The sequence below is a fragment of the Mesoplodon bidens genome (genome assembly GCF_964165515.1).
Source record: "Mesoplodon bidens genome assembly, chromosome: 10".
Classification (NCBI taxonomy): domain Eukaryota; kingdom Metazoa; phylum Chordata; class Mammalia; order Artiodactyla; family Ziphiidae; genus Mesoplodon; species Mesoplodon bidens.
Genome location: NC_138172.1, coordinates 40,238,240 through 40,251,140, shown reverse-complemented (window position 1 = coordinate 40,251,140; position 12,901 = coordinate 40,238,240). Strand labels below are relative to the sequence as shown.

Below are 12,901 nucleotides of genomic sequence, written 5' to 3'. Positions count from 1 at the left end.
GAGCCTGCGCTCTAGAGCCCGCGCGCCACAACTACTGAGCCCACGTGCCACAACTACTGAAGCCCACGCGCCTAGAGCCTGAGCTCCGCAACAAGAGAAGCCACCGCGATGAGAAGCCTGCGCACAGCAACAAAGAATAGCCCCCTGCTCTCCCCAATTAGAGAAAGCCCGCGTGCAGCAATGAAGAACCAACACAGCCATAAATAAATATAAATTTTTAAAAAAAGCCAATTGCTAAGTCCTATCCCCAGCGTTTGCCTAAGGATTGCATTTTGAACAAGGTCCCAAGTGATACTGCTGGTCCAAGAACCACACTTTGAGAACCACTGTCCTAAGATTAAAACATTCTATAGAAATAAGTTCTTAGCCTCAAAAACCTCCTGGAATGTTGGGGAGTAAGTATCCTCTCAATATCATAAGTGCTCTATCTAAGCACATGGAGTACAGAAAAATTAAGTGGCTTACCCACAAATTTGCCAACTATTTGTGTTTAAGGGTCAACAATGTATTAGATGTTCATTCAAACATCTGTGACAATGTTTTGAATGAACAAGAGTGACAGAGGTTATACTGTTACAGCTGAGAGAAAGCTTCTGTCTTTTGTCTTCCTAGCCTTGAAAACAGAGCCATACAGAGCTGATAATGAACAAGTATTAGGAAGATAACATTTCTGAAGGAAAAAAAAAGTAATACATATGTTCTGAAAAAGTATCTTGAGAATTGTTTCCCAAGGAGACAGGCATTTTTAGAAGAAGTTTAAAAACAGTTTCATTTCTAGGTATTTGGCTATTTAGGTTGTTTTTTTTTTTTTGCGGTATGCGGGCCTCTCACCACCGTAGCCTCTCCCGTCGCGGAGCACAGGCTCTGGACGCGCAGGCTCAGCGGCCGTGGCTCATGGGCCTAGCCGCTCCACAGCATGTGGGATCTTCCCGGACCGGGGCACGAACCCACGTCCCCTGCATTGGCAGGCGGACTCTCAACCACTGCGCCACCAGAGAAGCCCTATTTAGGTATTTTATGGCGGCAATGCTATGGGAAAATACTTGTAGACTCACAACTAAATGGGGGTAAAATGGGAAAGAATATAGTACAGAAAAGGTATCCCTAGCACCCACACTGTAAACCTGAAATATCATAGTTTCTTGGAGAAATCATTTTTTCCAGGTTTGGGGCAAGAACTATACCTGGGGGGAAAAAAGCAACATTTCCTACTTTGTGCTAAGTGCCAGTCTCACTTTCCTTCTCTCTCATTTTAAAGCTAAGGGCAATTACGGTAGGTGTATAATAATTAAAAGAAATAAAAATACCACTGCCCAGAGAGTTCCATTATGTGTAACCCACTTAACTAACCTTTCTATATCTAGATGAAGGAAGCTGGTTGATAAATTTCCAGTAGTTGGCCTAAGTTAGCCTGTTGTAAAATCATATCAAGAGCACCAGTGATGGGGCTTCCCTGGTGGCGCAGTGGTTAAGAAGGTTAATTACAGGTTATTCAAATATTAAAAATATCAGCAGGAAAAATTTAATAATTTTTATAAGCAAAACAGTTTCTTAAAAATTCTCCTCCGGGGCTTCCCTGGTGGTGCAGTGGTTGGGAGTCTGCCTGCTAATGCAGGGGACACGGGTTTGAGCCCTGGTCCGGGAAGATCCCACATGCCGTGGAGCGACTAGGTCCGTGAGCCACAACTATTGAGCCTGCGCGTCTGGAGCCTGTGCTCCTCAACAAGAGAGGCCGCGATAGTGAGAGGCCCGCACACCACGATGAAGAGTGGCCCCCGCTTGCCACAACTAGAGAAAGCCCTCACACAGGAGCGAAGACCCAACACAGCAAAAATAAATTAATTAATTAATAAACTCCTAAAAAAAAAAATTCTCCTCCTCTTGGGTCAAGTTCAGGGTACATAGATCAAGTCACCCAAGATGAACCACGAGAAAATCTACTGCTACCATCTATCTCATTATCCTCACCCACCTAAGCTGAGTCCCAGGTGGTAGGAGCCACACACAGCTAAAGGAAGATTTTAAATGAAAAGGAGCAAGCTTCCTCCACCTATGACTGATGAGGGTAAGTTAATGTGGATGGGAAGAGTATCTTAGCCATGACTCAAGTTATTAAAATATTTACTCTGTACCATTTCCTTTCTTCCAACTAAAGTGTTCCTTTTAGGTTAATCAAAGGACAAATAACTCCACTGACCGTTACGGATTAAAAGAGAACAGACATTTCCATTTTCCATTAACGAATCCAATTTTTTTCTCAGAGTAAATATTTATACGGATATAATTTGATTTTAAACTCTCAATAATATTTCTTCTGATCACTTGTGGTTACCCTTCCACCCCCCAAATAAAGCACATATAAAAGAAGCAGGAGTTCCTCTTCCACTCAGGCTACAGAAAGCCAGAAGAAATGTCACTCCCACCCTATCAACAACAAAAAACCCAGATCAGCTACAAAATCGAACTCAACTACAACTCAACTACAAAAACGAACTCACCAGAGAGCTGAGGTTTCAGGGCAACCAAGTAGTGTGGAATCCAAAGAAAGACATTCCCCTCAAGGAGATATGTGAGGTAAGCAATGGTTCTCCTGTGTCTCATGTGCCATGCAAGCAGGTGAGAAGAATTCAACTAAAGAGTTTAACGATTTGCTAAAGGCTAAGTGAAGGCTAGCATGAGAGTAAAGGGTCCCTGGGATCCACAGACACAAAAGGAGTTCATACCCACTTGCAGGTTAGAAAGACTGGAGGCAGAGGGGGGACCAGAGAGCTGCTCTAGGTGGTGCAGACCTGGAAAAAGCTGCCACTAAAAGCAAAGGCAAGAAGCCCTGGGCCCTAGGACTCCTCTCTCCTAGGCAAACAGAAGCTTTAAGCTGCTGGGGGAGGAGTATCAAACCCTGTCAGCCCCAGGGCCCGGGTGAAGACCCACTGCAGCTGGGGAAGAAGTTAACAAGAAAACCCCCTCTTACCCTAGGGGAGGAGCCAGAAAGAGCCCTAGCCCAGGATCCTATGCCAATACCTTTTGAAAACACCATCCATGTAAGAGGGATAATATGACTGAGAAAAAGACTCAACCACAAGATGCATGCACACAGGCCTGAGCCTAAACCAAGACCAAAAAACAAAAATAAAAAAACTCCTGCCCACTACCAGGGTATCCCTCTTCTGATAAGGGAGAGGAGAGCATGGAGAGAAATCCTCCTGAGGCACAGGTGCACAGCAGGGCCAAAAGCTAGGAGTGGAACAAGAACTTTGAGAAAATAACTTTTTTTTTTTTTTTGCGGTACGCGGGCCTCTCACTGTTGTGGCCTCTCCCGTTGCAGAGCACAGGCTCCGGACGCGCAGGCTCAGCGGCCATGGCTCACGGTCCCAGCCACTCCGCGGCATGTGGGATCTTCCCGGACCGGGGCACGAACCCATGTCCCCTGCATCGGCAGGTGGACTCTCAACCACTGCGCCACCAGGGAAGCCCCAGAAAAGAACTTTTGAGAAAAGCTTTCCAGCATCCCAGTCCCTACTCTACGCACCAGAAATGGAAGAATTTGAAGCCAGTAGTGCACTGAAGACCATCATAGCAACAACAAAGCCCAACCCTAGCTCAGCCGTGCCCTAAATTGACTTAACCCTTTGAAAGTATTAATTAACTAGTAAAAGAAAAGAGTTGCCCATTGTTGGGTTGTACCTCGCAGGCCTACAAGGTCTGTGCTTGCCCAGCTCTAAAATCAAAGAAAAAGCCCAGAGTCAGCAACAGAGACATCAACGGTGTAATGGATGGGGGACCTTACACAGCTGAAGCAAGGTCCTGGAGCAACACCCCACCATGTGTGGCAGACAGCAGGCAGGACATGGTAGCAGTCTTCACTGCCGGCAGGGGTTAGGGAGTCATAGGATTACCAGTTATAAGAGAATTATGTCAGGTGGGTTCATTAGTTACCAGGGAAACCAGCAGAGGGGCACGCCCCTCATTACGCCTTTGATAAAAACGATCACCAGCTGGAGCAGGGGCAAGAGTGTAGGAAGTTTGGGCATGTGAGTAGGGTACAGGTGAAGCAGGCACTGGTCGAGAAGGGAATGTACAGAGGGCAAGAGAACAGCCATCTTGAGTGGCCTGACCATACACTCATTTCCAGGCATAAATATTTTATTTCAGTCTCTACTGTTTTACATGTGAGGTCCAGCATTCACTCAAAAATTAAGATACACATAAAAAGTACCAGAAAAAAACAATAAAGAGACAAAATAATCAGACTGAGAGATGACCCAGATGTTCAAATTACCGGACATTTAAAATAATTATGATTAATGTGTTAAAGTCTATAGTGGAAGAGATAGAAATATGCATTAACAGATGGATAATTTCAGCAGAGAGATGGAAACTCTAAAAGTCAAACAGAAATGCTAGAAGTTAAAAACAGTAAAGATATTAAAGATAAAGAATGCCACTGAGTGCTCATCATTAGACTCAACGCAACCAGGAAAAAAATCAAGGAATTTGAAGATAGATGAAAAGAAAGTACCCAAAATAGAGCATCCAAGAACTGTGGGACAATACTCAAAAATCTAACAAAAATGTAACTGGAATCCCAGAAGGAGAAGAGAGAAAGAAAGAGGCAAAGCACAGATCAAGCTCAGAGAAGCCAAGAAGGACAAATAACAAAATATCACCTAAACACAACACATTCAAACTGCTAAAAACCCAAGATAAAGATAGCCTTGAAGGTGGCGGGGGTGAGGGGAGAACAATGATCAAGATTGTAACAGATTTCTCATAGGAAACTATGCAAGTAGGACAACTAATTTTCCTTTAAATTACTGAAAGAAAAAACTAACACAGAATAGGACACCTAGCAAAAAGTACCTTCCAAAACTTAAGGTTTGTTTTTCAAATAAAACAAAGCTGAGATAATTCACTGCTAAGCAGGTTTGTACTATAAGAGAAGAAGTGTTACAAGTTTTTCAGGCAGAAGGACTATGGTGCTAGACAGAAATTTGGGTCTATACAAAGAAATGAAGAATGCCCAAAATGGTAAAAATTAAAGGTATATTTTCCCCATATTTTTATTCATTCTAAAAGATAATTGACAAGTTAAAGCAAAAATAGTAACAAGGTAAGTAACTAACATAAGTCAAATTATATGTATGACAATAACACAAAAAATGACAGAGGAACTGGACATTTACTATTTTGCATGGAATTTTACACTATACATGAAATGGTAGAATATTACTGGAAGGCAAACTGGAAGAAATTGACATACACAGTAAACTCTAGGTCAAATATAAAACAATTTTTAAAAGAAATATATATAATAAGCCAATGTTGGAGTTAAAACAGTATTTTAAAAAATATTCAGGGACTTCCCTGGCAGCACAGTAAATTAGGAATCCACCTGCCAATGCAGGGGACATGGGTTCGAGCCCTGGTCCAGGAAGATACCACGTGCCGCAGAGCAACTAAGCCCGTGTGCCACAACTACTGAGCCTGAGCTCTAGAGCCCACGAGCCACAACTACTGAACCCACATCCTGCAGCTACTGAAGCCCGCGTGCCTAGAGTCCGTGCTCTGCAACAAGAGAAGCCACCACAATGAGAAGCCCGCGCACTGCAATGAAGAGTTGCCCCTGCTCACCGCAACTAGAGAAAGCCCATGCACCGCAACAAACCCCCAACACAGACAAAAATAAAATAAGTAAATTTTTTTTTAAAAAGCCTATTTTAGGTGGTTGCCAGAGGTGGGGGTGGGCAAATGGGTGAAAGGAGTCAAAATAAATAAAATAAAAAAGTTATAAAACAAATAAGTCCTGAGGATACAATGTATGGCGTGGTGTCTATAGTTAATAATAACACTGTACTATATTTGAAAGTTGCTAAGAGAGTAGATATTAGAAATCCTCATCACAATTGGAAAAAAATTCATAACTATATGTGGTGATGGATGTTAACTAGACTTGTGGTCATCATTTCACAATAAAAACAAATATTGAATCATTATGTTGTATACCTGAAACTAATATGTTTTATGTCAATTATATCTCAATTTTAAAAAAAATGCTTATTTTAGAAAAGAAATGTTTCAAATCAATTATCTAAGCTGCCACCTTAAAAAACTAGAAAAAGAGCAAATCAACTAAAAGTAAGCAGAAGGAAGGAAATATTAAAAGATACAAGCAGGAATTGAAAACAGAGAGGATATGACAAGAGATCCTACAGACATTAAAAGAATAAGGTAATATTATAATTTTATCTCCATTAATTTGATGACTTAAAGGAAATAGACCAATTCCTTGAAAGATACAAAACACCAAAGCTCACTTGAAAAGGAAGAAAACTTGAACAGTTCTGTATCTCTTAAACAAACTGAATTCCTAGTTAAAAATTTGACATAGAAAACTCCAGATCCAGATGACTTCACTGACAGTCTGTCAAACATTAAAGAAAAAAACATCAATTCAACACAAACTGTTCTAGAAAACAGAATAGGAGGGAACACTTCCCAACTCATTCTATGATGTCAGCATGACCTCAGTTCTAAAACCGGACAAAGGCCTCACAAGAAAACAACAGACCAATACCCCACATGCACATAGATGCAAAAATCCTCATTCAAATGTTAGCAAATCTGACCCAGCAATATATAAAGACAGCAAATCTCTTTTAAAGGGTTTAACCCATTTTTTAATCCTGACCTAGGATTACTCTCAAAGACAGGTGGCATCTAACTCTGTTCCAAATTGTCGTGGTATAAATACAGAATTTAAAGTATCTAACTTTACAAAGCTACTTTCAAAGAAAAGGCACAGCAGACAGTTTAATTTAGGAAATTAAGAGGCAAATTATATAGCCATTGAGACATTATAGAAGAAACTTTAGGGTTAAGAGTAATCTACAGCTTCAAGAACACATACTCTACTGAAGGGTAATGAACCTACCTCCTTGGTTTCCAAGAAATTTAGATAAAGAGAAAGTTACTAGCCTATACTAAAAAACTCAGTTCAGTTTCCTCAAAGGTTTCTAAGATTATGACCCAAAGCGTAATCCCTTATCTACTTTCTGAACCTATCTATCCAGTCTGGCTTAATTACTTACCTTCAGCCTGGCTAGTGTCTGAGCATGGTTTCTTCTTTGACTCCGAATTCCCGGTTTTCTCATCAACATCCAGTAGAGGAATATAGTCTGTTTTTCCAACAGTTTCTCCCACAACATCATCAAAGGCCTCTGCCTCCAGGGTGGCAATAAAGTCCCGTTTTATCTCTTCCTCAATTTCTGGAGGTGGCTCTGTTAATGCATCTGCAAGACTGAGGTCTGCCATTCTGCACCACTGCAACTGCCTGGTTAAGGGGGAAAAAATGTTTCATATGATGAGAACTGCAAAGGGAAAAACATTCCTAGAAACTCTTGTCATCATTTTAAACAAAAAAGGAATTAAAATCTAAAATTTTAGAGCTAAAAGAGCCTCCCCCATTTTATAGATTAGAAAATCACAGCTCCGTAACAGTCTTACCCAAGGTAAACACTTTTTCTTGCATCTCTGGGAGGTAAATAGAGCAAGTGCCATTTTGTCCTTTTCATTAATAAGAAAAATGAAGTGCAAAAAAACCCCTCTATTTATCCAAGGTTACAGCCAGTAAGATTCAAATCAGGTCTTTTGATTTCAAGTCTTAAAAACCTTTCAACTATTCCATTTATCTTAATTTCCAAATCATGTCACAGAATAATTCTTTAAAAAAAGGAGGTCAGATTAGGTTATATTCCCATTTTTTTAAAAAAACGGTTCATTACTATCAGGCAAATGAAGTCACTTTTCTTTACCAGGGACTAGGAATATGGACCTTATCTTGTAGGGGTAAGCAGTGCTTCATGAATCACTTGGACATGGCTCTGTCAACTGAACTACTCTTACTAGTTCCCTGCTGGCATGAAAAATACAGACAATGTTCTCTGAATTACCTAGGGGAGGCAGTCCCTCTCTGTGGTCTCGAACATTAGCATCTTTGCAGAACACCAGGCTTTCAATTTTTAAACATAACCTGAAATTAAGAAGTATATGGGGGGGCTTCCCTGGTGGCGCAGTGGTTGGGAGTCCGCCTGCCTTTGCAGGAGACACGGGTTCGTGCCCTGGTCCGCGAGGATCCCACATGCCGCGGAGCCGCTAGGCCCGTGAGCCATGGCCGCTGAGCCTGTGCAGCCGGAGCCTGTGCTCTGCAACGGGAGAGGCCACAACAGTTGAGAGGCCCCCGTACGGCAAAAAAAAAAAAAAAAAAAGTATATGGGGGACTTCCCTGGTGGAGCAGTGGTTAAGAATCTGCCTGTCAATGCAGGGGACGCGGGTTCGAGCCCTGCTCCGGGAAGATCCCACATGTCGCGGAGCAACTAAGCCTGGTGCGGGAAGATCCCACACGCTGCGGAGCAACTAAGCCTCAACTACTGAGCCTGTGCTCTAGAGCCCGCAAGCCACAACTACTGAGCCCGCACGCCTAGAGCCTGTGCTCCACGACAGAGGAAGCCACCACAATGAGAAGCCCGCGCACCACAAGGAAGAGTAGCTCCCACTCGCCGCAACCAGAGAAGAGCCCGCACACAGCAACGAAGACCCAACGCAGCCAAGACTAAAATAAATAAAATAAAAATAAAGAACTTTGCAAAGGCCTGACATATGTCAAAGGGTTCCATAAAGAGGAACTGCTTTTCCCTTTTCTATCTATGATAGCTATTATTACCAGTTAGCCTTTGAAAGCTGTTATGAACAAAAAACAATAAAGAATGTCTATAATTAAGCAGTTTCATTGTCAAAGAGAACTTGTAAGGAACACCTGTACCATCTTTAACAACATACAATAAGAGCCCAACAGATTTATTTGTCCTAGAAATATGTAATTATGACACTTACTTCATGCAATCTTCTCAGACTTTTCCTAATTTATGACACTGGTGAAAATACAGACAAAACCAGCAATTCTTTTTTTTTTTTTTTTTTTTTTTTTTGCGGTACGCCGGCCCCCCACTCTTGTGGCCTCTCCCATTGTGGAGCACAGACTCCGGACGCGCAGGCTCAGCGGCCATGGCTCATGGGCCCAGCCGCTCCGTGGCATGTGGGATCTTCCCCGGACCGGGGCACGAACCTGTGTCCCCTGCATCGGCAGGCGGACTCTCAACCACTGCGCCACCAGGGAAGCCCAGCAATACATTTTAAACCTCATTTATCTGAGTGCAGATTCTCAAAGGGCAACTTTTTTTTTTCTTTTCTTTTTTTTTTCTTTTTGCAGTACCCGGGCCTCCCACTGTTGTGGCCTCTCCCGTTGCGGAGCACAGGCTCCGGACGCGCAGGCTCAGAGGCCATGGCTCACGGGCCTAGCTGCTCCGCGGCATGTGGGATACTCCCAGACCGGGGCACGAACCTGTGTCCCCTGCATCGGCAGGCGGACTCTCAACCACTGCACCACCAGGGAAGCCCTCAAAGGGCAACTTTTTATTCACTGTAATCTTTCCCCTCCTCCCCGCCTCCCAACCTCCCAAACCATTTTCTGGGCTGACATGTGGTTCATGGAATATGAACAGCAGCTTAAATTCAGCCTAAGAGGGTAAAATTGATAGAAAATTAGACAGCTGGAAGTGGGAAGGTCACTTGGCTCCCAGTACATGCATCCAACCACCAAGTATCTGTATCTCAAAACAGTTTAGCTATTCTTTTCATGTCATCACATATAAATAGAAGTATGATTTAAGCACACACACACACACACACACACACACACACACAATCTACTTACGGAAAATGACCCTGTAAAAGCAATACTAGCTAGTGGAAGTGAAAATACTGGCTTTTAGCCAAAAAGCCCCAGTTTTCAATAAATTAAAGAGAAGACTACTCAATTTTATAGTTATTCTATTCTAAAATATGTGTAAGTATAATAAATTCCTTAGGTGCTCTACAGATCTGTTAAGCTGGTTCTGCAAGTGCTCCAGAATTGATCTTAATAACTTCATGACTGAATGTCATCCCACATTTAACGGAATCATTTAAGGTCACAATATTTATTCATGCCTTAAAATGTTTAGTTATGTATTTTATGGACAAACGGATTTGACACAGTGTTCTTCTCAAATCTGGATATACAGGAAAATTCAAAAACATACCCTTGTTAATGAGAAGTATCTACTTTAAAAAAAATTCTCTCATTGACTATTTATGCTTTCCCTCCTCTATTTGTATAGATAATAGAGAAAATTAACTGAGTTTGGATTTTTTTAAATTTAAGTACAGTTGATTTGCAATGTTTCAGGTGTACAGCAAAGTGATTCAGTTATATACATATTCTTTTTCAGATTCTTTTCCGTTATAGGTTATTACAAGATACTGAATATAGTTCCCTGTTCTGTTAACTTTAAATGGATTTGTTGATAGGAGGCAAGAAACGAAAGCCGGTTAAAGAAGTTTCCATGCTTCACTAGTTCAGTCTGATTCTCACTATCGTTTTGAGTGAGTCACCTTCCGGGGCTGAGTTCCCTAGGCTGTAAAATGAGAGTGGTATGTTAAACGATTCTTGAGGTTGACTATTCTATAAGCTACTTATAATTCAGTTTCATCACTTAAATTAGAAATAAACAAACAAAATTCATATAGATCCTCTGTGTGACTATTATTTTATACATCAAGTACTCTCAGTTATAACTGGGTTCAGGTTTATTAAAAGGTAAAAAGCCTTTCGGCAAAGGGAGAGACTAAAAACCAACTACACAGTGCACAGTGCCTGCTTGAGCAAATCTGACTGGAGCTTAAGAAACTCCACCCAGTTCTGGCTAACATCAAAGGAGACTTGACACCACTCTGCCAGAAAATAAGCCCCATATTATTTAACCAGGCACCAAGAGCGTACCGTTTTCAAGCATAGCACTCTGGACATCTGATCTTTCATTCTGACTTCATGCCTGATGTGAGACTATCTGGTGAGAACGTTTTGAAAATACCTAGGTAAACCAAGGCAAGAGGAAATGACAGGACATGATGATGAAGCACAGAAGAGAATTTTGGCCTCTTGACTATTCTTTTACTATTAATAGCTATGTGCTCATAAAGAATAAATAAGAATACATAATGAGATCACAAGTGCCTTCTCTGTTGTATGGTTTTCTTCAGATCACAAACTCCGGAATTAATTACTGAACTAAAAATATTTTCTAGGTCTATACAGATTAAATAGTGTTCATATCTAACTTAAATGCACAGAAGTATGGGCAAGTTTTCAAACTCCCAGAAGTCCTTGTGAAAATTTTAGGTCAGTCATATCTATAGTCACTCAGTTGGGATCTGTGCTCATTCTGGCTGATGAGAAATTAGCATTCTAGTTTGCAAATGGCCTGTTGTTGCCTCTGTCCTCCCTTACTAACCTCCCCGCATCCCCGCCCCTGACCAAAGGTGCTGCTTTGAAACTAAACTGGAGGAAGAAAACTCATGAAAAGGAAGAAGAGAAGCCTAATTCCCACCAACATACTCACACACTTTTCATAACCACTGTAATATTTTCATTTCACTTGGTCACATTAGCCAAACTTCTACCAAGATTCACTCAATGCAGCAGCCAGCATTCTCTTTAAAAGTACAGAATCCTATTTCACCATTTAAAGGGGGCAATAAAGGGACATACACCCCTTGAAGGACCATCATTCCACCTTATGTGAGTTTAGTTATCAAGTAGCTTTCCTCCTAACCCCAGAGATAAATTCCATTGGAAGTGTCTGAGTTTCTGGTTTTAGGATAAAAAGGAAGAGACATAATTGAGCAACATGGAATATTTCAGGGAAAAAAGCAGACCTGGATAAGGTACCAAAGTAGGGAGAAGGTATGTGGGCCCAGAGACCCTAGGAGGTAAGAGAAAGGGAGGTGACAATGCCAAAGGCAAGCTCAACACCTTTCAAAACACTGCCTGTCAGTTTTAGAAAAAAGAAAGAAAACTTTCTTCTCAGTAATTGGGACTAGTTTAGAACCAAAATTATCATTTATAACATTGTTTATCTAAGGAAAATGTATTCTGAGTTCCAAATAACCAATTTAAAAAAGAAACATTTAATAATAATTCTTAAAGGTAGGAGACTGTTCATAATACCCACTTAAATTGTACCCATGATGGATATTCTGTTTTGTTTGGGGGGTGGGGGTGGGGTGGAGGGGTGAGTTATGGACAAGACACAGAACTGTAAAGATATGTGGGCTAATATTTTCTTCTACACTTTTTTTTCCATGACAGAGAATTCTGAAGCCAGCACTAAGCTGTTATCCCAGGACAGTGCTGTGGCCAAAAATGCAGGGCTTGTTCCTCAAGCTTGGAAGAAACCCAGCATCCCAAACAGTCCCAGAGACCATTTATAATCTGACATGCTTAAAGGTATAGTCTGCATCATAAAGATTTCACATTCAACATGAGATTTTTTTAGTTTGCCTAGCAAGCTTTCAGTTACTAAATGGGGACTTTATTCCTCAGATTTGTTTTAATGAATTTCTTTCAGAGGCCTATTACATATCAAGCAGAACCTTATTTGTCTGGAGGCTGTGTTCTCTTTTTAATTTATTTAACTAGAACACCTTGATTTATACTTTCAAGTGAAACAGTATTTCATTCGAAGTAAAACCAAATATTTATTAAGGACCTCTAGGGGTCCTTATACAGCTCACAGGCACTTATAATCCCTGAAGCTGAGCTAAATTTCTGCTGCTCCTCCCCAGAACCAGACTGGAAACAGCAACAGACAGCTCAGCAACATCTTGACTGTCCTAAGCAATAAACTCCAAACCCCCTGTCGAATATATTAACTTTCCACCCCCAGGTGCCTCCCTACCCACTACAAGGACAACAGCTGTACTATGACCAAGTGATGGAATTTCCAGGCTCAGCGGGGTTCTGTTCATC

At 41.4% G+C, this 12,901-nt stretch overlaps 1 protein-coding gene across 12 annotated transcripts in view; it reads right to left on the bottom strand.

Moving 5' to 3' along the window:
• Positions 1-12,901, bottom strand: part of MAP4 (microtubule associated protein 4) — a 171,910-nt gene that overhangs the window by 101,694 nt on the left and 57,315 nt on the right. For all 12 annotated transcript variants that reach the window (XM_081245430.1, XM_081245429.1, XM_081245427.1 and 9 more), the window contains exon 2: positions 7,086-7,327. In XM_081245430.1, the coding sequence (XP_081101556.1) occupies positions 7,086-7,308 (223 nt within the window). In that variant the 5' untranslated portion in view covers positions 7,309-7,327. The remainder of the gene's footprint in view (positions 1-7,085; positions 7,328-12,901) is intronic.